Below are 26,031 nucleotides of genomic sequence, written 5' to 3'. Positions count from 1 at the left end.
TTGTATTGTCTTATTGATGCACGTTGTGTATACATATTTCTAATTATTTGAAATGTGTTGCTACTGAGTGTCGTTTTGATCGGCTCGTTATTTGTATATTCTTTTTTGTATTGTTCACTTTGTTATTTTATGGTATAAAACTCTATGGCTACTCGTACATTTTCAAAGCCAATCAATAATTATTATAGGTTGAGAATGAGAAATAGAAATAGAATCGGATCGAAAGTATAATCTTCATTCACGTTTAAATAGGATACAAACTATCAACTAATAAAATAAAAAAAAAACAGTCAAAATATATAACTAACTAAATCTCGTAAATAAGATAAAATATACTCTTAATCATCTAAAATAAAATATACTACTGACAACTCCCAAAATATCTTAGATATATCTAACTAATTATTAAAATATATCTCCAAATATCATATTTGACGAGTTATTATTATGCATTAAATAAGTTTACCATGAATAAAACATTTTATATATATATATATATATATATTTTATTAAGGTAACAATATGAATCAAGTATCGGGTGATTTAATTCCCACCTCACAATCATCGGACTCAGAATAAGAATAAAGAGGTATAAATTACTTTTTTTTACCTATCGTATGTGGAGTTTGTGTCTATTGGGTTCATAGGCTTCACGACCGAACCTTTCTCCTTTCAACTCACACATTTCATCTTCTCTGACTGTTACGAGTCGATGTCGATAGTCTCCCCTACCTCGATGCAAAAAATAACGCAACCACAAGATCCCATCCACCCCTGACGTTGACACTTCCTCTACCTCAGTATCGTCGTCGACACCACACTACCTCGATGCTAAAGATAACGCCACCACAGTTCATCAACCGATTTTGCAGTGAATTGGGGGCAAAAATGGAATTATATATATATATATATATTATTTAATAATAATAATAAATAATGAAGTATATAGTTGATTGGGATGTTATGCAATTTAGTAAATTTAAAAGGAAATTACTTTTTTGCCCCAATTTCCCGCAAAACCCGAACCAAAATCCATTATAGTTGGGTAATTTTAGTCGCAAATTTCCACTCCGTCACAACGGCTCGAGCCACACCAAACATAACTCGCAAACCAGAGACTCCGATTCAGTGGTAACCTCGAGAGATTCAGAAGATGGCTTCAGGCTGGGGAATCACCGGGAACAAGGGCCGATGCTACGATTTCTGGATTGACTTCAGCGATTGTATGTCCCGCTGCCGAGAACCAAAGGACTGTGCTCTACTCCGTGAAGATTACCTAGAGTGCCTCCACCATTCCAAGGAGGTGAGACCTTCTATTTCCCTTACTTTTTTCACTTCTGTTTTGTTTTTCCTCCAATTTTTCATGTATAAGTTAGATTAATTGCCTGAATAGGGATTAGATGTGTGGCTCTTTGATTCTTCGAGCCTCTGATGCCTAATGCGACCTTGGCTCATGTTTTCAACATCGCATCCGGAGGCGGTTGCCTGAGATTTGGTTTAGATATGTTTTTCTATATAACTACAAAATTTCTGTAGGAACTTAAATTGCGATTACTTCGATTTTTCGAGGCTTTAGGTGCTAGTGATCGATTAGGGAAAGGTTGAGTCGTATCAATGAAAATAAGAAGGTTCTGTGGCTTCCAGTTCGAGTTTCACATTGTTTCTCAATCTTTTGATGTATGTTTTAGAGTTATCATTAACAAGAATGAATGTTTTATAAAAGCAAGGTGGAGCTCTCAGTCTAAGCTTCTTACATTTTCTGTTACTCGGATAATTAGAGGACGGGTTATCTCCTTTTTCTTAAAGCGAACAGCTTACCACACATTGCTTGTTATTGCTTATCACGATTGCCTCCTTTTTACTAAAGTTGGATTAGCGAAAGTTATAGTCTGTTTAGGCATTCTGTTAAATCGCAACAGTATGATTTTATGCTTGTAAGTCCTTGAACTCTGAGGTTTGTGTCTATTTGGTCCATGAACTTTCAAATGTGTGCCATAGATCACAAAATTGAAAATTTTGTGTTGAATATATCTATGAAAATTCTTAATTAATTGACATATTCGATATAAATTTGAATTTTAAGTCTAATGGAACCATAAAATTTCAAATTTGTGTCTACCAATCTATGATTTTTAAAAAATTCAAAAGAAATTTGAAAGTTGGATAGTTTATGGGCTAAATAGACACAAGGCTCAAGGTTTAGAGACTAAACTTATTATTTATCCTCTTTCCAAGGATATGAATATATGCACAATCTCTTTGGAGAAATAATTATTGGAGGCCAGAACAATGTGATTGTGGTTTTATATCTTTGGATGTAAGAGAGAGAAACAAAGAAATTATGGTTTACCATGCATCCAAGGGTTTCTTTCTTTCTTTTTTTTTTTTTGGGGGGGGGGGGGGGGGGGGGGGGGGGGGGGTGATAATAAAAAATTTAAAAGAAATGCGGGAAAGGTGGGTAGGTTTCGTAATTGAACATACAGTGTGTTTATGCTTGATTTTTCGAATCTGCCAGCGGTCTCTCCTCAATGGATTTCAGCAGATCTTTAGGTTGTTGAAGATTCAACTTATCTACGAAGATTTGAATGTAAAAAGACAATTAAACAACACCAAACGCTAAGTTTAATAGAAAATTATGATAAGTAAAGTCAATTTTTGGATTACGTGGTGGCTTTATGTATTGAATAATCTAAGAATGTCTTTATATAAGGAAGAGAAGAAACTTTAATGGGGAACAAGTAGGAAATACAAAAGTAATGTTTTATGTTGTTCGGGGCGAACTATGTCTATGAGCATTTTAATATGTGAAGTGGTTCGTTTAGCAGCGTCAATCTTTGCAACTAGAATCTTTCAATATTATTCACCTTGGTGCTGAAACCCTCCACCTTCATCACATTTTCGAATGTTATTTTTGACCCTCTGTCTAGTTTCCATTTGTATTTCTTAGATTCCTTACAGATAAGAGGTTGCATTCAGTGGCTTCAGTGTTGCAACTGTTCTTCAATCTCTTTAGGCTTTCCGTGTCTTCTTACTTATAGGGACTATCAAGGTGCAACTCTCCTTTATATCCCTCAGTGTATTTCCCCTTGGAGAAGGGATGCTAGGGTCTGGACCTCTGACCTTTCTAGGGGTTTCTTCTTCCATTCATATTTTTATTATGTCTTTTCCTCATGCGTCGGTAGCTGCTCTGGTGCTTCTTTTTTTCCTCCCATGGAAGCTCAAAATTCCTAATGAAGTGACGTTTTATGCATGACAAGTTTTACTTGAGAGGGTTAATATCTTCCATTGTGTCCAAAGACACTCTTCCTTAGTTTTGTACTCGCAGTGGTGCATTCTTTGTAGGAGGCATGAGGAGTACGTGGATCATTTGTTATGGGAGTGTTAGTTTGCAAACTATCTTTAGGGTCATTGGAGGAGCTTGTTTGGTGTTAGTGACGTGGACCATAGAGATGGACGATCGTTGTTGGAGGGGTGCTTTTGAATCCTCCCTTTAGGGAGAGACGGCCTCCTTGCTGAGAGATGTAATGAGATTTTCTTAGGAGAATGAGAAGTGGGGTGAGGAGATTTAGAGGTTGTTAGGCTTAATGCTTCCTTGTGGTCGTTGGTCATTAGACCTTTTTGTAATTGTGGTCTTGGGGTCGTTCTTTTGATCGAAGCCCCTTTTGCAGTTAGAGTCAGACACCTGTTTCTTTTGGGCTTGTTTTTTGTATGATCTTGTAGTCTTTCATTTTTTTCGATGAAAGTTTGATTTCTTTCCCTAAAATAACAAAATGTACTTATTCTATCACTTGTTTCTCACACTTCTAGACATGAATATATTAGTGAGAAGTTTTATGGTGGCTGAAGTATTACTCTTTTTTGGGGCTTGAGATCAGCGGGAGATTAGTTCAGATTTCTGAAACAAACAAAAAATTTAATCGAAGTGTTTAATTGCAAAATTCATTATACAAGGGCTAAGCACACTGTCGTTATAGAATAGGAAAACCTGGATAAACGTCTAGAGCATGTTTATAAGTGATTTTGTAATGGTTAAAATCACTTTTGTTAGGTTTAGAATTACTCATAATTTAGTCATTCAAAATCAACTTGATGCATCATTTTACACTTTTAAAGGCGATTTTAGCATCATAAAAATTGGTTTTGAATAATTAAAAGCATGTTTTTAGAGTGGTTTGGAATACGGCACAAGTAATTGTAACCATTTCAAAATCTCCCAAATATGCCCTAAAATTCAAGGAGTATCTTCTGCTTTTATTAAAAATTGATTCTGCTTGCTTTGTAAGAATCCGTCCTAATTCAATTTGCTTGTTTGAACCATTCCTTACAGTTTCAAAGAAGAAACCGTGTCTACAAAGAGGAGCAGCGTAAACTAAGAGTGGCCAAAGGGGAGGCCAAAGAGGGTAAACATGTTGATGCTGCTCATGCATAGTCATAATCATCATTCAGAGATTGAATAATGCAGAATGCATAGACATGCGTTGTTATTTGAACAGTTTTTGGCTTGTTATTTACATTCTATTCTGTCTTCCTTGAATCCGGTATGAATTTCACAAGTCATGCAACAAGGTCAATTCACTTCTTTTTTTCCTTGCTCTATCAAAAGGGGGCAGCATTATCTGCTTGATGAGGATGATGTGAATGTGTTAATGCCACTTATTTCCAAGTTTTGGTTTAATCAATAAGCTCTTAGCACATTGTCATTTCTATTGATATAGGACGACCCTCCTCCCCTTCCCAAATGGTCTGGCGAAGAAGGGTCAATGTAGTATTTATATTGCCATCCACAGAGAAGGGAGGGGCCTCAACGGATGTCAGAGACGTTTGGAAGGGCCTCTAACTGGTATTACTCACTTACCTCTATTCCCAACCCCAATATGTCGACCTCAAATGCAGGATGAAATTATTAAATTGCTAGGGTAGGACATTGTGAATTTGTGCATCAAATGCCATATGTGTCAAAATTTTAACTTCGATGATTGGTATGCATTTTGAGTCAGTAGTTCAGTAAAAAAACTGTGCTTAATTTTTGAAAGATTTTCGGTCAAGATCTGTTTAGGCCTTCATAACAGGGAGTTAGTTCGATGGTTTCAGATATTGATGTCCTCTCCTTGGGACGTATTTTAGAGTCATTTTTTAATTTCCCATTTATCATGACTGAACAAACCTACCCTGAGAATTCTATCTTGATTGAGTTGGCTCTTTGAATCAATGCCACAACAATGTCTACACCTCTTGTTTTGTGTGCTATCACATGACTTTAAACTTTCAATTTTGTATTTATTAGGTCTTTGCTTTTTAGAAAAGGTTAAAACTGTTCTAGGATCTATTTCATACAAAATTGAAATTTTAGAGATTCCATTCGACACAAAATTGAAAATTAAAAACCAGTTAACATTTTTAAAAGTTCAAGGATCAGTTAAACACAAAGCTCGGGAAGTTTGGGGTTGGGGTTGAAAGTTGAAAGTGAACTTTTAAGAGTAATGGGGGAGGAGCACTATGGATGAAAGGTATTTGTGATGCTAAACAAAGGTAAAACGCAGATTGAAAAACAAAAACAAAAACAGTAGTGATTGGGAGACGTGTGAGGTGAAATGGTTAGATTCCTTTCTTATCGATGGGGCTCAAGTGTTTGTCCTTTGAATGTCCTCAGCCAGTGGTTTCACCTCTTCTTTATAGATATTTTCCATCAAAACATACATTGCAACACCCACCACCACATCTTTATGTTGGTTCTTTCACTTTCGTCTCTCTCACCTTTCCAATCCTTTTCTACCTTTTTCTTTCTCCTTTTTTTCGTATCTTTCTTTAAACTTTCCCTCCTATAGAAGATGCTTTTAACTGTTGTGTATTTACTTCCTAGCTTTAAATTTGTTTGTACTATCCTTCCGTCTATATGTATTTTGAGGATTGTATTCATTGTTCATTTTAAGGTGAAAAGTGCTTTTGGTGGTTTAACATTACTAAAAGGGTAAAATACTTACGTTTATTGAATATATATGTTGTTTCTTTTTGCTCAAGTGATTCATCCTCTTTGTCTTGTTTGTTTAACATTTTAGTTTGCGATGCTATTCATCTAGTCTTGTCGTAGGTATTGCATCGTAGAAACATGATTCAATTTTCAAGATGTATTAATGGTTTTCTTTTGAAGTTGATGATTCAATGAATGTATTGCTGGCTCATATTGATTGGAACGACTCAGCATACATTATAGACAAATACTATAATTAGCCTTTTATACATTCAGGTTTATGAATAATGTAAAAGACAATTCCATGCTTGTATTATATTATATAGGCCTAATTCATTATTCAGTCAACTCTTTTTTGTTTTTTCTTAATTTAATTTTCATTCGTTTAGTCTCTTACATTTTAAACATCTTTTCAATCTTTTTATTTTATTTTACCTGGTATTAAATTGCCTAATCCATCCCTAATTTCTTACTATCATTCATTCAAAATGACGACAGACCTATTTAAGTATTTAAACTCGAAGGGTCCAAACATTAGGGACCATCACACATTTAACCCATGTTTTAGTTAGAAAAAAAAAAGATGATTACAAGTTTATTCCCATAAACTTTAAAAGGATGCTGGGTAGATCCATAAACTTTTGATTTTTAATAGGTTGTTTGTAGAACTTTAGTTTTACGAGTTTTTACTTATAGAGATGTATGAGCTTAAAAAAATGTTTAATAAACTCAAAATTAATCCAACACAAAATTCGACGTTCGAAGTTATCCACCCATAAAAAGTTTAAAAGAACCCGTACAATTAATAAAGTAAACATAATTCGATTATATAACTCGATAGTGATCGATGCTAAAAACAAACATAAAATGGTGATTTCAAAGGTTTTTGGAGGAGTTTTAGGTATCCGTCGGTGAAGAGTTGGGAAAGAGAATTATTGGAGAATGGCTGGTGTTCCTATGATGCAAATCGGTCTATTTGTGTGGACGCAAAACCAGAGGACGGTGTGTGGATGCAAATGGTGAGTATAGGCATCGACAGGACAGTCTTCCACTCCCACCACCAATCCCTTCACCATCCCAATCTCTCTCTCTCTCTCTCTCTCACATCCCTATAAGCCATTCAAAACCCTCGATTCCCCTTTCCCATTCCTCACTTTCAGCAATGGCGGAATCCCTCTTCTCCACCCTCCCCGACGACATTCTTCTCAACATCTTCTTCAAGCTCGAAGACAATCCCTGTTACTGGGCTCGTCTGGCTTGTGTTTCCACCAGATTCTCCTCTACAATCCGTAATATCTGCTGGAAGAACAAGTGTAATCAAGCCATCCCTTCTCTTGTCGCCGATCTTGTCGTCGGCGACTCTGTTCCCCCCGGCGGCTGGGCTTCGCTTCTTAAGCTCGCCGTCTGTTGTCCAGGCTTGCACCATTCCGGCGTTCTTCTCGAGAATTCCGATTTCGGGCTCGAGCGGGAACTCGGTCCGGATGAAAAGTATCTGGAATTGAGCTCCTCGACTCATGACTCGAAACACGAATCGGAGTCCTCCACTGCTCAAATTGAGGTTAATTCTGATCTCTCTGCTTCTGCTTCTGCTTCTGATTGTGCTTGGTCGCTTTACGATGATCTGTATCTTGATACTGTATATAACGATTCTGAATCCCCGGATGTTCTCGACCCTCAAATCGGTGGTACGAAGGTCGAGAAGGGGGTTTTTGTGTCTGACGGGGAATTTTGTGCTTCCAAAAGGAGGAAGATCTGTAGGTCTATGGGGTCGCATTTGGCATCTGGGGTTTGGAATTTAAGCAGGGAACAAGGAAATAAGCTGCTTAGGAGTCAATTTAGAGGCGATTGTTTATACATTTGTGATTGGCCTGGCTGTGTTCATATTGAAGAGAAGCGGAATTACATGCTTTTTAGAGGCTTTTTCAAGAACTTCAAAGGTTCTCATGTATGGAGAACGATCAAAGATGGGAACAGGAACAAACTTGATCTGAAATGTGCGTTTTGCTCGTGCAATGAGACTTGGGATTTGCATTCTGGGTTCTGTTTGAGGCGGGTTTTTGGGTACCATGATGATGGTGAGCCAGTTGTTCGAGCTTATGTCTGTGAGAATGGGCATGTCTCTGGAGCTTGGACGGATCTGCCATTGTACCCCTAACATGATCAAGCTCACTTCTGGTTTGTTCTCATTCAAATCCATAAGAACTATAGAAATCAATGGAGGGAATATGTTGGGAGGGAGACCAGGGAGTTCTTATGTCTATAATTTACATCATTCTATTCCTCAACTTTGATTCTTCCTTTTTTTTTGCCTGTTTTTATGAGATTGGATATGAGCTTCCATTGAAAGGATTGCTGTTGATTTCATCTCTCTGCTCTTAAATTTGAATTCTACATGTTTTTCGTTCCGTTTGCGAATATGACTACTAATTTTGGGTTACCCGGATCGAGATTTGTTTTGGTTTACGAGGTTTGAAGTTGATATCTCTTCTTTAACATTCGTGAGCGTATGGACTATCTTATATAGATGATTTCGACTATTTTTATAAGACAACTAATGTACCTTCATTTTGTTTAGAGATAAATCTAAAGGACTCCGATTTTAGGTGTCTCATCAACTCGGGAAAGGGATGACATTTATCTTCTTCCGTCTCACAATTTCAATATCTTGTCGTATAAGTATAAATTTGATGAACGAAATTGTAACAACACCCAAACCTACTTATCGTGTTTGTTTTAGAGATAAGTCTTGTATCAAATGCAAATGCTTTAACGTTAATCGACTACTATGTCCTTCATTTATAAAGGAAGCATAGGATAAAGAGAACAAAGATTTGGGGAAGATTCTACCCTTGTGTATTTGAGTAGGGATCTTTGTTCGTCTATACGATGCCCTCGAAAAACTCTTTGAGTTCCTAACGTGATGAACTTTATTGGCTAAATTTCTTGAGTGAAATCTACCCGTTTATAAAATGCAATAGAAATATACTCATTCATAAGTAAGTCCGGTCATGAGCGTTCGTTTGTAATAATTAAACTCATGGACTTTAAATTTTATAACGTAACCATTTAGCTCCTGTGCTTTAAGATTTATAACAATTTAATCTCTTTATTGCGTAAGTAGATCGATAAATGAAGTATTATTTTAAATCTCAAATAATAAAACCGGAAATTTAATTTTGATAATTTTTTTTCAAGGGTTAAATTATCAGAAATTTAAAAGCCCATCAACTAAATTATTAGATATTAAAATTGAGGGAAGAAATTGTTATCTTTTATTAAAATTTTGGGAAAAAAAAAACAATGATTTAATTTTATTATTGTTTATGATTATTATATTTGGTTTGTTCAAATAACTTCAGGCTTTAAAACGGCGTCGTATTTGGGGTTATCAGCCCTAACAGTTGATCAATCGGAGCGAACTGGTTGCGCGCCTCCAACGGTTTGTTCAATGCCGCCATCGATTTCCACCTAAACCCTAAAACCCTTCTTCACCCCGGCAATTTCTTATACTTGGATTCAGAAACTTGTTTTCAATTTTTCTCTGTTTCATCGCACAGAAATTAGACTAAAAAAATAATGGAATCCATTGACATGGAAGTCGAGGAGCCCGTCAATGCCGATTCCAGTGTAGATTCAAGCTCCTTCAAGCGCTTCGGGCTCAAGAATGCCATTCAAACCAACTTCGGCGACGATTACGTCTTCCACATCGCTCCCAAGTAAGAAATTTCCAACTGGGTCTGTGTCGTTTCAACTTGTTTTTATTTTTGTCTCGGTAATCAAGGGTTTTGTTCTAACTTCTTTTTGAAGTGGGGATTGGACGTCAATGGCGGTGTCGTTATCTTCGAATGTTGTGAAGCTGTACTCGCCAGTGACTGGCCAGTACTATGGAGAGTGCAGAGGTCACATTGGAACAATCAATCAAATTTCCTTCGCAGTGCCATCAACCCCACATGTATTGCATTCTTGTTCTTCTGATGGAACTATCAGATCTTGGGACGTGCGGAATTTTCAGCAGGTTTGGTTTGTTTTGTCTAGTTTTTACTTTTTATTCATTGTTTGGTTTGGGAGTTTGGGTTATGCTCTTGTTTGCTCCAATTGCAGGTTTCATCCATTAGTGCTGGCCCTTCTCAAGAGATCTTCAGCTTTGCCTATGGAGGATCGAGTATGAATCTTCTTGCTGCAGGTTGTAAATCTCAGGTGGGTTTGATTTAGTAGTGACGTTAATTTCATTATAATTATGTCGTTTTTCTTCATATTTCTTGTTTTGCAGAGAGTGCTGGAAATCTTTTATGAATTCATTTAGGTTAAATTATAAGAATGGTGCCAGAACTTTTGAAGTTGTTCTCAGTTCCTAAATTTTTAAAAGTTGCTAATAGGATCATAAGCTTTGAATGTTATGCCTAATAAATCTCTTTTAACCTTTCATTTGTGTCTGTTTGATCATTGATCTACTAGTCAGTTTTTAAAGTTGAGGATTTCTTTAAGGATTTCTTAGACACAATTTAAGGTTCATGAACCTATTCCACGTAAAATTGAAGGCTGAAAGTTGTATTAACAAAATTCAAGGACCAAACTTGTAATTTAACCGTTCATTTAATATGAAAACTAAAAGTATGAGACGTTACAAACGACGAGTTTAGAGACATTAGTGAAAAGAACTCTTAAGAATAATTGAACTTATTTGGTTATGTTGCTCAGATACTCTTCTGGGATTGGAGGAACAGAAAGCAAGTCGCGTGCTTGGAGGACTCTCATGTGGAAGATGTCACTCAGGTTCTTCCTGATGCTTGAGCAATGTATCTTGTATCTAGTGATTATAATTTTGATTATACTTAGCAATTGCTTCAATTTTAAAAAGTAATCATGTACCTGTTCAACTTAAGATAATATGTGATTGCCATGGAAATTGTTTAGACATCGGTATTTTTGTCAGATTCGGGCTTTTGTGCAGATGGTTTTTCCTCAAAATTGAAAATTGTTTCCCGTCCTCATAAAAAGTAGGATGCATTTCTAACAATCACTAGCTTTTGAGAATCATATTCTTTCTAGGAAATAGTTTGATTGTTGAATTTGCATAGCAATGATGTGCAAAATCACTTTGCTTGTTAGCAATGATATTCAAGTTATCGACTACTGAAATAACGATCAATTCAAGTTATCGACTACTGAAATAACGATCAAGAGAAGGGTAGAGCTCTTAGAGGTTGCCATGATGGTGTGTCTAGCATTCCCTATTAGATTTAAGTGAATAACAGTCTCAAATAAATAATAACTAGAGATGTAACGGATGCTTTCGATTTTCTTTAGAAAAACATGTTAGAATATAAAAACTTCTGTACAAAAGCTATAGTGGTTATAGAAAAGAATTGAGAACTGCATGTTATGACAATTAGGGATTTGTTACTTCTGGGTTCTTATGATATAATATTTTACAATTAGATATAGTTACAAGAAATCGTGGTCATTCAACTTGGCTTAAATCCACCGCTCTTTTGTAGTACTCCGTTTCCTGGGGATCCTTTTTGTTTGGTTGAATTGTGTTGGTGGTAGTATAACTCATGTTATCCAATTTTGCTCTTGTTAACAGGTTCACTTTATCCCTGGCCATCAAGCCAAGCTTGCTTCTGCTTCCGTAGATGGTTTGGTTTGTATATTTGACACTAATGGGGACATCGATGATGACGAACATATGGATTCTGTACGTACCCATTATTATCTCAATGTTATTTGCATAGATATTTTCCTGATTGAGCTGATTTGCTTGAATAAATGTCTACTACTTTGTTGGGGTGCGCGCAAGTTGGTCCGAACACTCACAAATATAGAGGAAAAAAAGCCTATTATTTTAGGTGCACATTCTTTGCTTGCAAATCTAGAATGCTATAGCATTATTGGAATTCTTCATGGTGACTAATCCATTGGCCCATTTAATGACTCTATTTTAACGGGAAGAGTAAGCATGATTTTATTTTATTGTTGTGAGATCCCACATCGGTTGGAGAGGAGAACGAAGCATTCCTTATAAGGGTGTGGAAACCTCTCCCTAGTTGACGCGTTTTAAAACCTTGAGGGGCAACCTGGAAAGGAAAGTCCAAAGAGGACAATATCTACTAGCGGTGGGCTTGGGTTGTTACAATTGTACTTCCTTTATATAAATTTTAAGAATCGAATTTCAGTTTGACTAACCACTACTCTCCTACAAATCCTTGCAGTTCGGGTGACTGATTTGTTATTTTATTTTAACTTGACTTCTCAGTAAGAGATTTCTTAAGTGGTTTTTCAAGCTCAATTCTACAGATATTTTATTAGAGTGTTGCCCTCATGATCATGCAGGTGATAAACGTTGGAACTTCAGTTGGTAAGATCGGATTCTTTGGAGAGAACTATAGAAAGTTGTGGTGCTTGACTCACATTGAAACCTTGAGGTACCAATCTTCTTTTCTACACACCATCAGTGCAACTAAGTTAAATGAATTGTAGCTATTTCTTCCCTCCGTGAGGATTTGCAATTCTTTCTTGCTTGCAAAACTTTTAGGCCCTGTGATACTTGTGCGTTCTTGGTTGAATTTGCTTCTCATAGCTTTCATTTTCTTTCCCTTTCACAATTGAAAACTTTATCTTCTGAGTTGCTTTTCTAGTTATCTAATGGTGAAGTTTTATGCAAATGGGCTATGGTAGCTTATGGGACTGGACGGATGGGAGAAATGAGGCAGATATCACAGATGCCCGCACACTAGCTTCCAACAGTTGGACAATGGGTCATGTGAGTTTTTCTATCTCGTCTCTCTTTTTCATTTATCAATGAACTTATGTCACCGGCACTTGACGACGATAACGTGTGATGAACTTTTAGATTTATGTTTATATAGTCCTAGAACTTTGAAGGGTATCTAATAGGTTCTTAAACTTATCGTTACCTTTCCCGGTTGAAAGAGAAACAAATAACTATTTCTGATGTCTTGAGATAATTACTTAGATCATATTTTACTTGCTCTTTCAATTCAAAGATTTCGATTATTGCTAGTCGGAGTGAATGGTTCATGCAGTTCTTGAAAGTTTCACGATTGAAAATGCATACATATCATACCATGCTTCCTTGTTTGACAGGTTGATTATTTAGTTGATTGTCACTACTCGAGTGAAGGTGATAGATTATGGGTTCTAGGAGGTACCAACGATGGTATGGTAGGCTACTTCCCGGTCGACCATCATAAGGGGAAGAATGCGGTTGAATCACCCGACGTTGTCCTTGAGGGTGGTCACGTTGGCGTCGTAAGAAGTGTCTTACCCATGACAAACTTATTGGGTGGATTTTCACATAGTCAAGGTGTGTTTGGATGGACAGGCGGAGAAGATGGACGTTTATGTTGTTGGTCTTCGGACGATTCTTGCGAAACTAATCGATCTTGGATCTCGAGCACTCTAGTTATCAAGTCACCCGGTGCTCGAAGGAAACATAGACACCATCCTTACTAAAGAGATAAGCATATGTTTTTCATGTCTTTGATCATGTAATCTTCCAATGTTTCTGGAGCTGTATTTATCATTTTGCCTCCCAACCCCTTGATTTTATGTTCTTTGATTTGCCTCTTTATGGAAGTGTTGTAAAAGATGGGTTAAAATTCTATGTTTAATCCTATGCTTTCCAGTTTTAAATTTCTTTCAATTATTTAATACATAAATAAATAATTAATTATTGAATTGGATCAATACTTCCGATAGCAGATATGGTCTTCTTTGGACTTTCCTTTCTAGGCTTCCCCGAAGAGGTTACCACACCTTTACAAACAATGTTTCATTCCTCTCCAACCGAAGTGAGATCTTACAATCCACCTCCTTCAGGGTCTAGCATCTTCGTTGAAGTGAGATCTTACAATCCACCTCCTTCAGGGTCTAGCATCTTCGTTGGCACACCGCCTGGTGTCTAGCTCTGATACCATTTGTAACAGCCCAAGCCCACCGCTAGCAGATATTGTCCACTTTGGCCTGTTACGTATCGCCATCAACCTCACGATTTTAAAACGCGTCTGCTAGGGAAGGTTTCCACACCCTTATAAAAAATGTTTCGTTCCCCTCTCCAACCGAGGTGGGATTGTTTTTCACACCATTATAAAAAATGTTTTGTTCTCCTCTTCAACCGAGGTGGGATCTCACAATCTAGAATTTTTTTAGGTTTCGTCATAAACTTAATTGGTTCCTTCCAATTACGTAAATCAATAGTTCAAACCGTAACAGAACAATGATATCTCCAATTATAACCCGTAAAATTTTCTTAAAGGAGAGGCAAAGATCCTTAATAGAAGAAGACCTCAAGAGCTGTTCCAAGGATAAAAAGGGACAACAAAATATTCAAGGATGTGCGAGGAAATTGTATAGATATAAGAGCAATTGTACAACAATATTGCTTCTTTTTGGTTTAAGTTACACAAATATTTTGATCATTTCTCTACTTTTGTTATCAATAAATTGGAAGAGATGCAGAAAATGCAGAAAAGTGCTTCTAAAAACTCCACCAGTTCATACCTTTTTCCGGCCAGAGAATTCTCGAGCTAAGTAGAAGAGTATCCCACAGAGTCACCAAAAATCATTGCAAGAACATTTCCCGTCCTTGAAATGATGATATCTCGTGGCATCACGAACAACAATCTCCCTTTTCACTATATCACTAGTGAATTTCAAAACATTATGACAATCTCCACAAATCCGAAGATTTTTCACGATTCGAATAACCGTCCCCGGAACAGCCTTGAGAAGTCCATAAGCCATAGCCAACCTCTCACTGTGCCAAAACAGCTGCTTCTCCTTCTCTTGTTGTACCATGTCATGCAAAACAAAGCTAGTGTTAGGAACATAGCCTCTTCTCCTCATTTCAGCATCTAAATCCTTCAGTAAATGAAAAATCTCATCCTTCATAGGATGATTAGTCTCCCCAGCATGAAATACTTGGCTCTCCTTTCCAAAGTCTATGCTACTATAACCTGGTTCCTTCCTTACTTCCATACAACTCATCAACCTTCTCACCTTTGAAACACTTTCCCACATTCCCGCTCCGGCGTAAACGTTCGACAAGAGTACGTAAGTCGAAGGATCTTCGGGTTTTAAATCCAAGACATGATCAGCAATTCGAACTCCCATTTCCATGTTATTATGTCGCTTGCATGCACTCAATAGAGAAGCCCAAGTAGGCTCATCTGGTTTAAATGGCATTTTGTTTAGTAGATTCTCTGCCTCTTCAAGGTGTCCTGAGCGACTCAGGAGATCTAATAAACATGTGTAGTGCTGGAGAGAAGGATTGATCTTATAATCAGCTGTCATAGACCTAAATAATTCACGGCCTTTGGTAACTAGACCAACATGACTGCAAGCATAAAGTAATCCTACGAAGGTCACTTCATTTGGCTTTATTCCACTCAAAACCATTTCATCATATAAACTCAATGCCTCCTCTGCTTTCCCATGTTGAGCAGTCCCAACTATGATTGAAGTCCAAGAAATCACATCTTTTCGTGGCATTTTGTAAAAGATATCCTTAGCTGCTAATATGTCACTACATTTAGCATACATATCCACAAGTGTATTGCTTATAAACAAACAAGATTCAAAACCAATAGCTATAACCAAGCCATGCATTTGCTTTCCAAGTTCCAGAAGAGCCAAATTTGCACAAGCTCCAACAACACTCGAAAAAACTAAAGGGTCTACAACATCAATTCCTTCTCTCCTCATCTCATTAAACAAAGAAAACGAGTAAATTCCATTCCCACTTTGAATCAACCCAGAAATCAAAGCAGTCCAAGAGAACAAGTTTCTCACAGGAACTCGCTGAAAAAGCTCAATAGCATCAGATTTCCTCCCAGATTTAGCATAACCAGAAATCATAGCAGTCCAAGAAACAGAATTCTTAAACAAGATTGAATCAAAAACAGCACGAGCATCATCGGGCATCCCACATTTAGCATACATATCAATCAAAGACGACTTAACAACCTCATCATCACAAAAGGAAGACAACATAAACCGAGCATGAACTTGCTTACCAAGCCGCAAATACCCCAAACTGGCGCAGGCACTGACAATGCAGGCGAAGACAAAGTGATCAGGCTGCAACCCATCACGCGTAAACATGATGCTAAGCATTGAAAGGGTACGTCGGGGAAGAATGGCTCGGTTATGGGCGGTGAGAATCGAGGCCCAGGAGACATGGTCTCTGTGGGGCATTTCGTCGAACAGTTGGAGGGCTTGAGGAATGAGGCCGCATTTGCCGTATACATCTAGAAGGGTGTTGGGGAGAGGGCCAGCTTTGTCGAAGCCGGCTTTGATGATCTGAGAATGGAGCTTCCCGGCGGCTGCTGTGGATTGGCGTCTGGCGCAGAGTTGGAGTTCGTGAAGAAAATGAAAAATATTCATTCATCACCGTTGTGGCTCTCAAGTTTGACCCTTAACCGCAACTTTTCTTCTCAAAACAAATACAGAGCGAAAGGAATGATTTTATTTTTTATTTTTTTTTTATTTTTTATTTTGTATTTAGAAGCCTATAAATTTTATAAAAATAATAAATAAGAACATAAAATAAAATTTTAATTACTAAATACAAAATTAAAAATTTAACGATTAATTATATATTTTCGAATTTTTTAATCTAATTAACTCCTAAAAAGTCGTCAACTATGAGCATAGTTCAACTGACAAAATTATTTGTCTTAAAATTATTTTAAAAAATTATATTTATTCTATTTAAAATTTTATATATTTTCACGAGTGAAATTAGATTATAAGGACAAACATAAAAGACCCGTATAAATCAATGATCAAATATGGCAAAAAAAAAAAAAAAAAAAAAACCTAAAATTCTTACAATACTAAATTTCTCGTTGCTAACTTAAACATCAGAATTTACGTGACAAACACGGGTTCTCTTGCTTTTGCAAGCTACGCTTTTCCTCTCTCGAACAAATTTTACTGTTTCTGTGTTACCCGATCTGAATTTTGGCAGCAACAGTCTACATATTTTCTCTCGAACACTCGAAACATTCACGGGACTCAACAAAGCCACATGAGTAATCCTTGGCATGTCAAATAATGTGACAATAATATCATATTATTCTACTCTCTGTCTATCTATCACATCTAGTATAGCTCATAAGATACTACTAGCCTATCATCTACGTTAGTGTCATCACTGCATAAATCTCGTTCGAGACATTCTAACAAGTTAAAGTTGAAGTCATGCAAAAATAATTGATGGGTGTTCGACATATTTTGAACCTTAAGAGGGGCCATGACCCCTCCAAAATTTCGAGTTTAAATAATTCCCGGCCCCTCCCTACCGCAACTGCATTGGTATCCAACACCTTGTTGTTTGTGCAAGTAACCTTCCATCGTGTCACGACTTAGACACCTCTTTTTACATACGATCAATCATACAACGTAACACCTATCACGATTAACTCATCTCGTGCCGTGTATTACAATAAGTCTATCAAATGAATAATCTCGTTGGATTTTACTGTTTAACCTAAACATGTTATCTGTTCGGAAATGAACAGGGACAGTCACGACCACATATGTTTAGATGAGGGCCGAAGCAAAGGATGCCTTACAAAACAATATCTCAATGGAATAAAACAAATCCAAAGGAATGGACCATTTTGAAAACGTTATCTCCAAAAATGCAACAACCAAAAGAAACAACAAAACAATTTCACCGAATAAGACAAAAATCCCAACAGAAATCTCATCATCTTCCCATCCTCCATTCTCAGCCCTACGATCTTGTCGCCTTGTCACCTTATTATACTTTCTATTTCAATATTATTTTCTACTATTTTTTTTTTAATTTTAAATTAATTTTGTATTGGCATGAGTAAAATAATATTAATTTTAAAATAAAATGACAAGTTAGAAATTATTTAAATTTAATAAAATACCTTATATATATTATTTTTGTTTTTTTTATATTTTAAATTCATTAAATATGGATGTATTAGTATAATACAATATTGATTTAAACAAAAACATGAAAATAATTTTATTTTTCTACGTTAAATTAATAAAAATATTATAAATTTTGTATTTTATCTAAAAAAAATATTCTTAAGTTCTTAAAATTTTTAATAACACTTAAAAAAAAAAAGACGGTTTCACTCTCATTACTTTATTTAAAAAATAAATTTAAAAGTTTAATAAACACTCTTAATTTTTTAAAAAAATTAATTTATTTTTTAGTTCTCTTTTCCAACTCTATATAAAATTAAAGAAATATTTATACGAGGATTAAAAATTTTCAATTTTTTTAAATTTAATATATATATATATATTAAAGTAAAAATGAAAATAATTCAACTATAACCTCTTGGTCGAGAGTTCGAATCTCCAATCTCAAATATTTGGAAGGAATTAAAGTATTTAAAAGAAATAAAAAAAAAATAAAAAAAACAGAAAATTCTTCTTCGTCGACTCCAAGCCCTCTGTTGAAGCGCTGAGAGAGAGAGAGAGAGAGAGAGAGAGAGAGAGAGAGAGAGAGAGAGTTCTTCCCGTCATAATAAAACCTTATCTTTCTCCATTGTTCTATCTCTCTTTCGGAGCCTTCTTCAACTCTCAGCCGCTCCCCACAATTTCCTGTCAACGCGCAGGACCTTGTGGATAAAATTTCCGTTTTCATTCCTTCATTATCCAGTTTTAATTGCCCGATACACTCAGTTCTTGTAGATGGAGTCGAAGGAGTTCGCTCAAGAAGCGTCGCTGCAGAACGAAGCCTCCTCAGGTTCTTCTTCGACTTCTCCGTCGTCTTTTACGTCTTCTTCCGTTGATTCACATGTCGATAAACCCTCCGACAAGATGGAGGTTAGTGAAATTAAAACTAGTGTAGGTGGCGATGGGAGAGGTAGTGATGGTGGTGGCTCGGAGAATGAAGGTTTTTTGAGTGAGGAGGAGGATTTTGAATCTGCCTTTGATAGACCGATTGTGGGGTATTCTGTGGAAGAAACCCTCGGGAAATCCGTCCAAGCGGGTGATAATGGTAGTTCTTTTGTGAGTTATTCGGCTCCGGTCAGTGTTAGGCCAATTGCGAAGGTTTCTGTCGATTCTGACGTTGAGGAGGAGGAGGAAATGGATGATATGGTGGATGGAGAAGATGATTTTGTTGACAGTAAGAAGGTCGAGGAGGTTGATTTTCCTGTGGAAATGGAGGAGAGTCTTGAATCCGGTGGAAACAGTTTGGGTGATGCTGCTAGTCAAGTGCAAGAAAGAACAGTTGAGTTGTCGGGGAACTCAAAAGAGGGTAATGTGTCTGAAAGTTTAGTAGCTGAGCATGTTGGCTCTGTGGCTGAGGAAGCTGTTAGTGGCGGTAAGCAGGTGGCGGAGGGGGATGAATTGAATGGTGTGACAGTCAAACAGCCGCAAATTGAAGAAAGTCTGACGGCTGAGAAGCAGGCAAATAAAGGGATTGAAGCGAATGAGAAGGTGGTTGATGAAGATGTTGAACAATTAAAAGAACAGGAAACTGGTTCTTCTTCTGAAGACAAAGCTGATTTGCGTGACCGAGCAAGCTCGGAGGTTGTGGCTGAGGAGCAGGCAGATGGGGCGGTTGAATTGAATGACAAGGTGGGTGCTGAAGATGGAGAGCAGTTAAAACATTCGGAAACTAGTTCTCGTTCGGAGGTTGAAGCCGTTGTGGACGAAGGAAGTGTTGTAGCTGAGAAGCAAGCAGATGGGGTGATTAAATTGAATGACAAGATGGATGCTGAAGATGTAGAACAGCTAACCAAATCGGATACTGTTTCTGATGTCGACAACAAGGGTGACCAGGATGATCAAGCAAACGCCAAGGTTTCGGAACAAGCGGATGAATTTACTGGTGCAGTTGGAGTTGACAAAACCTTGGATGAAAGTCCACTGGTATCAAGAACAGATGCTGTTGGTAAACTGGAGAAGATAAAGGATGTGGAAAACAGAGAGACTGTAGATTTGTTACTTGGAGCTGCTAAATTGGATAATGGGGTGGAGGAGTCTGTTGACAAGAATTCTGTGGTTTCAAGCTCTGAGATTGACAATAAGGTGCCGGAATTCGGTGTTGCAGTTGCTACCGAAGAAGCAGCATCTCGTGGAGACAGAGCAATATCTGTTGCTGATATTGCAAAAGAGGAAGATTGTGTGGCTACGGATGTCGAAGATCATCGGTCTGATGGAATTGGGGCTTCGACAGTTAATGAAGAACGAGAAACTGAGAACCTCGTTGATTCTCCAGCTGAGACAGGGAAGGAAAAACCGTCTCAGGAGGCAAGTTCTGTAGAAGATAGGGGAATTTCTGATGCTCCCAAGATACTCGAACCAGCTTTGAATGAAGCGAATGGGGAGAAGCGTCGTTTAGACGAAGAGGGTGTTATTGAGGGTTCTGTTACAGATGGAGAGATTGAAGGTGAGATCTTTGGTAGTTCTGAAGCTGCTAGAGAATTCTTGCAGGAATTGGAAAGAGCCTCAGGAGGTGGTTCCCATTCTGGTGCAGAGAGTTCTATTGATCATTCACAGAGAATAGATGGCCAGATTGTCACAGACTCGGATGAAGCCGACACGGATGATGAAGATGATGGAAGGGAGTTATTCGATTCAGCTGCTTTGGCAGCGCTTCTGAAAGCAGCTAGAGATGCTGGGTCAAATGGTGGCCCTATCACCGTGACGTCTCAGGATGGCTCCCAGCTTTTCTCCGTCGAACGTCCTGCAGGTCTCGGCTCCTCACTTACAACTGGAAAAAACGCTTCCCGCCCAAGCCGTCCTCTCTCGTTTGCCCCATCAAATCCTAGAGTGGTGGATGATTCTGAAAATAAATTGAGCGAAGAGGAGAAAAACAAGTTGCAAAAGTTACAGCAGACAAGGGTGAACTTTTTAAGGCTTGTTCAGAGACTAGGTGTTTCTCCGGACGATTCACTAGTAGCACAGGTTCTATATCGTTTCGGGCTCGTTGCTGGTAGGTCTACTGGTCAGCTATTTAGCTTCGATAATGCAAAGAACACTGCTATTCAGCTTGAAGCAGAAGAAAAGCAAGATTTAAACTTCTCATTGAACATACTTGTGCTTGGAAAATCAGGTGTAGGAAAGAGTGCTACTATAAATTCAATTTTCGGGGAAGATAAATCTTCAATCGACGCGTTTACGCCTGGTACAACTACGGTGAAAGAAATTAATGGGACGGTAGAAGGTGTTAAAATCAGGATTTTTGATACACCTGGTCTTAGATCATCTTCATCTGAACGTATAATCAACAACAGAATTTTATCCTCAATTAAGAATGTAATGAAGAAAAACCCTCCTGATATTGTTCTTTATGTGGACCGGTTGGATAACCAAACCCGAGATCTTAATGATCTGCTATTATTAAGATCGGTATCTAGCTACCTCGGTTCTTCCATCTGGAAAAATGCTATCATTACTCTAACTCATGCTGCCTCTGCTCCACCAGATGGTCCATCTGGTACCCCTTTGGGTTATGAGGTGTTTGTAGCTCAACGCTCTCATGTTCTTCAGCAAACAGTTGCTCAGGCTGTTGGTGATCTGCGTATGCTGAATCCATCTTTAATGAACCCAGTTTCGCTTGTTGAAAACCATCCCTCTTGTAGAAAGAATAGAGATGGCCAGAAGGTGCTTCCAAATGGTCAAAGTTGGAGGTCCCAGTTATTACTATTATGTTTCTCTATTAAAATCCTGGCTGAAGTGGGAAATCTTTCAAAAGCTCCAGAGACATTTGACCACAGGAAGCTTTTCGGTCTCCGTGCTCGCTCACCTCCTCTTCCATATTTATTGTCCAGTTTGTTGCAATCCCGCGCACACCCGAAGCTTTCATCAGATCAAACTGGTGAGAATGGTGATTCCGATATCGATTTGGTTGACTTGTCTGATTCTGATCAAGAAGAGGAGGAAGATGAGTACGATCAGCTCCCTCCGTTCAAGCCGCTCAGAAAATCGCAGCTTGCTAAGCTTAGCAAAGAGCAAAGGAAGGCATATTTTGAGGAATATGATTATAGGGTGAAGCTGCTCCAGAAAAAGCAATGGAAAGAGGAATTAAAGAGGATGAGAGACATCAAGAAGAAGGGTCAACCTACTGTAGATGATTATGGCTACATGGGGGACGATGATCAGGAAAATGGCAGTCCAGCTGCTGTGCAGGTTCCTCTACCTGACATGGCCCTTCCTCCTTCATTTGATGGTGATAATCCGGCTTACAGATTTCGATTCTTAGAGCCAACGTCTCAGTTCCTGGCGAGGCCAGTCTTGGACACCCATGGTTGGGACCATGACTGTGGGTATGATGGTGTGAATCTTGAACACAGTATGGCCATTGTTAATCGGTTCCCTGCTGCTGTTGCTGTTCAAATCACCAAGGACAAAAAGGAATTCAATATCCACTTAGATTCCTCGGTCTCTGCTAAGCATGGAGAAAATGGTTCAACTATGGCAGGTTTTGACATTCAAAACATTGGTAGACAACTTGCATACATCCTCAGAGGAGAGACGAAATTCAAAAATTTCAGAAGGAACAAAACAGCTGCTGGAATATCAGTGACATTCTTAGGAGAGAACGTGTGTCCGGGATTCAAAGTTGAGGATCAGATTACACTCGGAAAGCGCGTTGTATTGGTTGGTAGCACTGGCACCGTTCGATCTCAGGGCGATTCTGCATTCGGGGCTAATCTGGAAATGCGGCTCAGAGAGGCCGACTTCCCAATTGGACAAGATCAATCATCACTTGGTCTATCTCTTGTAAAATGGAGAGGAGACATGGCTTTGGGGGCAAACTTTCAGTCACAGTTTTCGGTTGGACGAAGTTACAAAATGGCCGTTCGTGCAGGAATCAACAACAAACTAAGTGGACAGATCTCTGTTAGAACAAGCAGTTCTGACCAACTTCAGATTGCTCTTCTAGCTATCCTTCCAGTTGCCAGGGCTATCTACAACAAGCTACATCCTGGAGTTGCTGAAAATTACTCAACCTATTAGGTTATGTTTCATCTATCTCTTTTTGTTAATTCTGTCGGCATTGAACCGTAGGTTATAAATTGAGCACTGTCTGTTTTATTATTTTTCCTGAATAAGGCAGATTCTATTGATCTATAGATTTGAATCTTCGCTTTCATGTTGTTCTTTTTGATTTCGTATGATCTAAAACTGAGGAGATAGCTAGAAAATGTATTGTCCAATCCTTTAAATGCAGGTTCATACCCCTTTGAGATATCTTTGTAGGTGTCTTTTTTGACTGTGAAATGTTGGGGGGAATTTAGCATGTTTTAGATGTTCTGGAATATTGAAAACTGAAATACCTTATACTAGGCCAACCTTTTGTCTCTTGAAGTTCAGACGAAGCTTGCACGGTCGCATGCTTCGACTTCTTGCTAGTATAAATCCTTTACCCCGCAGCATTATGCAGTTCTGTTCTTCGTGAATGTATTCGTTTTTGTTTTGAGTTTTGCTTTTTTTTTTTTTTTTTGTGATTGATATTACTGATGAGTCATAGCTGAGATCCCACGTCGGTTGAGGAGGAGAACGAAATATTCTTTATAAAGGGTGTGGAAACCTATCTCTAGCAGACACGTTTTAAAAATCTTGAGGGAGAACCCAAAAAGAAAAGCCCGAAGAGGACAATATCTGCTGGTGGTGGGCTTAAGTTGTTAGCTTCACCCACGTCAAGCCAGCTCTTTTAGACAACTAAGTTTCTAACATCTCAAACCCTTACTACCGTGTAAGAGTGAAATTGAAAACATTGGACAACCCTACCAGAACTGACTAAAGTGATGTTGGTTGGCCGGAGGACGCTTGTCGTTGGAAGTTATATAATCCTCCCTTGACTGATGCTTGGTTGGAGGAGGATTGTCGTCGGAAGGTATATAATCCTCCCTTGACTGATGCTCGGTTGGAGGAGGATTGTCTTCGGAAGGTATATAATCCTCCCTCCGACTGATGCTCCTGTAATTCCCTCCTGGCCTTTTTCCTCCCATTTTCGTTCTCTCTAACCTGCAACCACTTCTATTTAAATTCCTCTCCCTTTTTATATGAAGGCCGATTGGCTCACTGTGAGATCCCACATTGGTTGGGAAGGAGAACGAAACATTCTTTATAAGGGTGTAGAAACCTCTCTCTAGCAGACATGTTTTAAAAATCTTGAAGGAAAGCCCGAAAGAGAAAGCCCGAAGAGGACAATATTTGCTACATTCCCTCTTGCTTGCATGCGAAGACACACACCCATTTTCAATACCTCTCCCTTCTTTTCTCTCTTGCAAGCCCACCCATTGGTTTTCATTTCCCTTCTCTCCAGTGAAACACTCTCCTCACTTTCTCACTCATGCTAACTTCCTCTACGGGAGGATGAGTACTCCATTCACTACTTCTTAGGTCATGATCATTCTAGATATGATATGGGTTCAATAACATTGAAAAAGTATTCATGAAGGCAAAATCCTAGTATGAACAAAGAGAGTAGGCATTGATAGATCAGTTAATTGCTTTACCCCCACCACCAAGGCCCGGAAGTATTCGACTCTAATAGCCCAAACCTACCCTTAGCAGATATTGTTCTTTTTAAGCTTTCTCTTTCGGGTTTCTTCTCAAGGTTTTTAAAACGTATATGCTAGTGAAAGGTTTTTACACCTTTATAAAGAATTATTCGTTTCCCTCCCCAACTAATGTGGGATCTCACAATCCACCTCCTTTTGGGGCCCAGCGTCCTCACTGACGCTCGTTCGCTTCGTTCTCTCTCTCTAACCGATGTGGGATCTCACAATCCACCCCCTTCGGGCCCAACGTCCTCAATGTATTTAGACTTCCTTTTAGATGGACAGAAGAAAAGGATGGAAAATAAGAACAAAGAAGATTTGAACCTTGACCCTAGAAGCAATGTTGAGTTTGAACTACGAACTATTAAACGTATTAGGTGAATATATATTTTCATGATAGGCTGCATCACAGATTCACAACATGTTCAGAGTAAAAACATGCCTGCATTTCCATCTTCTCTTACTGATAGCCACTTCAAAATTCAGAAATAAAATGTTCATGGTTCTGATATTGAATTAATTGTGTTTGTTCGTGTTGCAGGAATGGTAGAACAATAGGAGTAGGAGTACTTCATGAGCTGCTTTTTTTAAAGTTTTCTACAATGAGGCTTCTTATTCTCACGATCTTAATTTTATTCTTAGATTGAATGATGATTAGCAGGAAATTAGTGTGCTAATTAAATTAGCTAATGAAGATTTATATGCTCATGCTATCTTTATATCAAATAATTTTTTATTTAATTGTATAATACTTTTAAGTCAACATTGGTAAAATTTTGGTTACTAACGTTATGTTTTGAAGTATACAAGTTGCTAATAACATTAGTGTAAAATTTGTTCGTGGTTGTAGCACATCTATTAGTTTATTCGGGTATATCATATCTAAGAGTGTACATAAGTCTTGAAAATCTAACTCGATTGACCAAAGTCGATAGACAATTGGTGAGGTTGATGGTTGTTGGTGTCAATTTTGCAAATTGCATAATTAAGATGTTCGATTTTGCTATCGTTGCTAAAACGCATATGAAAAATTTATTCGAAGTTGTAGCACATCTGTTAGTTTTGTTCGGATATAGCATATCTAGGAGTGTACACAAGTCTTGGAAATCTAACTCGTCGACATACAGGTGGTGAGGTTGATGGTTGTCGAGGTCAATTGTGCAAATTGTATAACTAAGATGTTGTTCGATTTTGCTATTGTTGCTAAAATGCTAGTGAAAAATTTATTCGAAGTTGTAGCACATCTGTTAGTTTTGTTCGGATATAGCATATCTAAGAGTGTACACAAGTCTTGTATATCTAACTCGTCGACATACAGTTGGTGAGGTTGATGGTTGTCGGGGTCAATTTTGCAAATTGCATAACTAAGATGTTGTTCGATTTTGCTATCGTTGCTAAAACGCTAGTGAAAAATTTGTTCGTAGTTGTAGCACATCTGTTAGTTTTGTTCGGATATTGCATATCTAGGAGTGTGCACAAGTCCTGAAATTCTAACTATCAAAGTCGACATACACGAGGTTGATG

General features: G+C 37.9%; 5 protein-coding genes across 5 annotated transcripts; 4 read left to right on the top strand and 1 right to left on the bottom strand.

Annotated features, from left to right (window-relative positions):
- Window positions 1–1,058: 1,058 nt before the first annotated feature.
- Window positions 1,059–4,694, top strand: LOC111785725 (NADH dehydrogenase [ubiquinone] iron-sulfur protein 5-B). Its single transcript, XM_023666109.2, has 2 exons — window positions 1,059–1,303; window positions 4,328–4,694. The coding sequence occupies exons 1-2, from the start codon at window positions 1,154–1,156 to the stop codon at window positions 4,427–4,429; spliced, it is 252 nt and encodes an 83-aa protein (XP_023521877.1). The 5' UTR covers window positions 1,059–1,153; the 3' UTR covers window positions 4,430–4,694.
- A 2,148-nt stretch (window positions 4,695–6,842) lies between these two features.
- Window positions 6,843–8,373, top strand: EID1 (F-box family protein). The gene has a single exon (XM_023670192.2). It carries the CDS (start codon window positions 7,131–7,133, stop codon window positions 8,121–8,123), a length of 993 nt encoding a protein of 330 aa, XP_023525960.1. The 5' UTR covers window positions 6,843–7,130; the 3' UTR covers window positions 8,124–8,373.
- A 983-nt stretch (window positions 8,374–9,356) lies between these two features.
- On the top strand, window positions 9,357–13,627 carry LOC111785966 (Transducin/WD40 repeat-like superfamily protein). Its single transcript, XM_023666326.2, has 8 exons — window positions 9,357–9,684; window positions 9,776–9,983; window positions 10,070–10,165; window positions 10,667–10,741; window positions 11,556–11,666; window positions 12,302–12,393; window positions 12,647–12,731; window positions 13,076–13,627. Exons 1-8 carry the CDS (start codon window positions 9,545–9,547, stop codon window positions 13,442–13,444), a joined length of 1,176 nt encoding a protein of 391 aa, XP_023522094.2. The 5' UTR covers window positions 9,357–9,544; the 3' UTR covers window positions 13,445–13,627.
- Window positions 13,628–14,235: 608 nt separating this feature from the next.
- Window positions 14,236–16,441, bottom strand: LOC111787670 (Pentatricopeptide repeat (PPR) superfamily protein). Its single transcript, XM_023667687.2, has one exon. The coding sequence runs from the start codon at window positions 16,373–16,375 to the stop codon at window positions 14,543–14,545; it is 1,833 nt and encodes a 610-aa protein (XP_023523455.1). The 5' UTR covers window positions 16,376–16,441; the 3' UTR covers window positions 14,236–14,542.
- Window positions 16,442–18,432: 1,991 nt separating this feature from the next.
- Window positions 18,433–25,298, top strand: LOC111789265 (translocase of chloroplast 159, chloroplastic). The gene is made up of 2 exons (XM_087121515.1): window positions 18,433–22,957; window positions 25,049–25,298. The coding sequence occupies exon 1, from the start codon at window positions 18,677–18,679 to the stop codon at window positions 22,955–22,957; it is 4,281 nt and encodes a 1,426-aa protein (XP_086977641.1). The 5' UTR covers window positions 18,433–18,676; the 3' UTR covers window positions 25,049–25,298.
- Window positions 25,299–26,031: the final 733 nt, after the last annotated feature.

The sequence above is a fragment of the Cucurbita pepo genome, chromosome 2 (genome assembly GCF_057944985.1).
Source record: "Cucurbita pepo subsp. pepo isolate OVF chromosome 2, ASM5794498v1, whole genome shotgun sequence".
NCBI classification, from domain to species: domain Eukaryota; kingdom Viridiplantae; phylum Streptophyta; class Magnoliopsida; order Cucurbitales; family Cucurbitaceae; genus Cucurbita; species Cucurbita pepo.
Note: the sequence above shows the minus strand (reverse complement) of the source record. Positions and strands in the feature narration are given on the sequence as shown.

What these genes read in the sequence shown, in the direction of transcription:
- LOC111785966 (XM_023666326.2), top strand. Translation starts at nt 9,545, where the DNA reads ATGGAATCCATTGACATGGAAGTCGAGGAGCCCGTCAATGCCGATTCC. An exon ending in ATGTGGAAGATGTCACTCAG is followed by an intron (nt 10,742 to 11,555) that starts GTTCTTCCTGAT and finishes TCTTGTTAACAG; the next exon opens with GTTCACTTTATCCCTGGCCA. An exon ending in ATGACGAACATATGGATTCT is followed by an intron (nt 11,667 to 12,301) that starts GTACGTACCCAT and finishes ATGATCATGCAG; the next exon opens with GTGATAAACGTTGGAACTTC.
- LOC111787670 (XM_023667687.2), bottom strand. Translation starts at nt 16,375, where the DNA reads ATGAATATTTTTCATTTTCTTCACGAACTCCAACTCTGCGCCAGACGC.
- EID1 (XM_023670192.2), top strand. Translation starts at nt 7,131, where the DNA reads ATGGCGGAATCCCTCTTCTCCACCCTCCCCGACGACATTCTTCTCAAC.
- LOC111785725 (XM_023666109.2), top strand. Translation starts at nt 1,154, where the DNA reads ATGGCTTCAGGCTGGGGAATCACCGGGAACAAGGGCCGATGCTACGAT. An exon ending in GCCTCCACCATTCCAAGGAG is followed by an intron (nt 1,304 to 4,327) that starts GTGAGACCTTCT and finishes CATTCCTTACAG; the next exon opens with TTTCAAAGAAGAAACCGTGT.
- LOC111789265 (XM_087121515.1), top strand. Translation starts at nt 18,677, where the DNA reads ATGGAGTCGAAGGAGTTCGCTCAAGAAGCGTCGCTGCAGAACGAAGCC.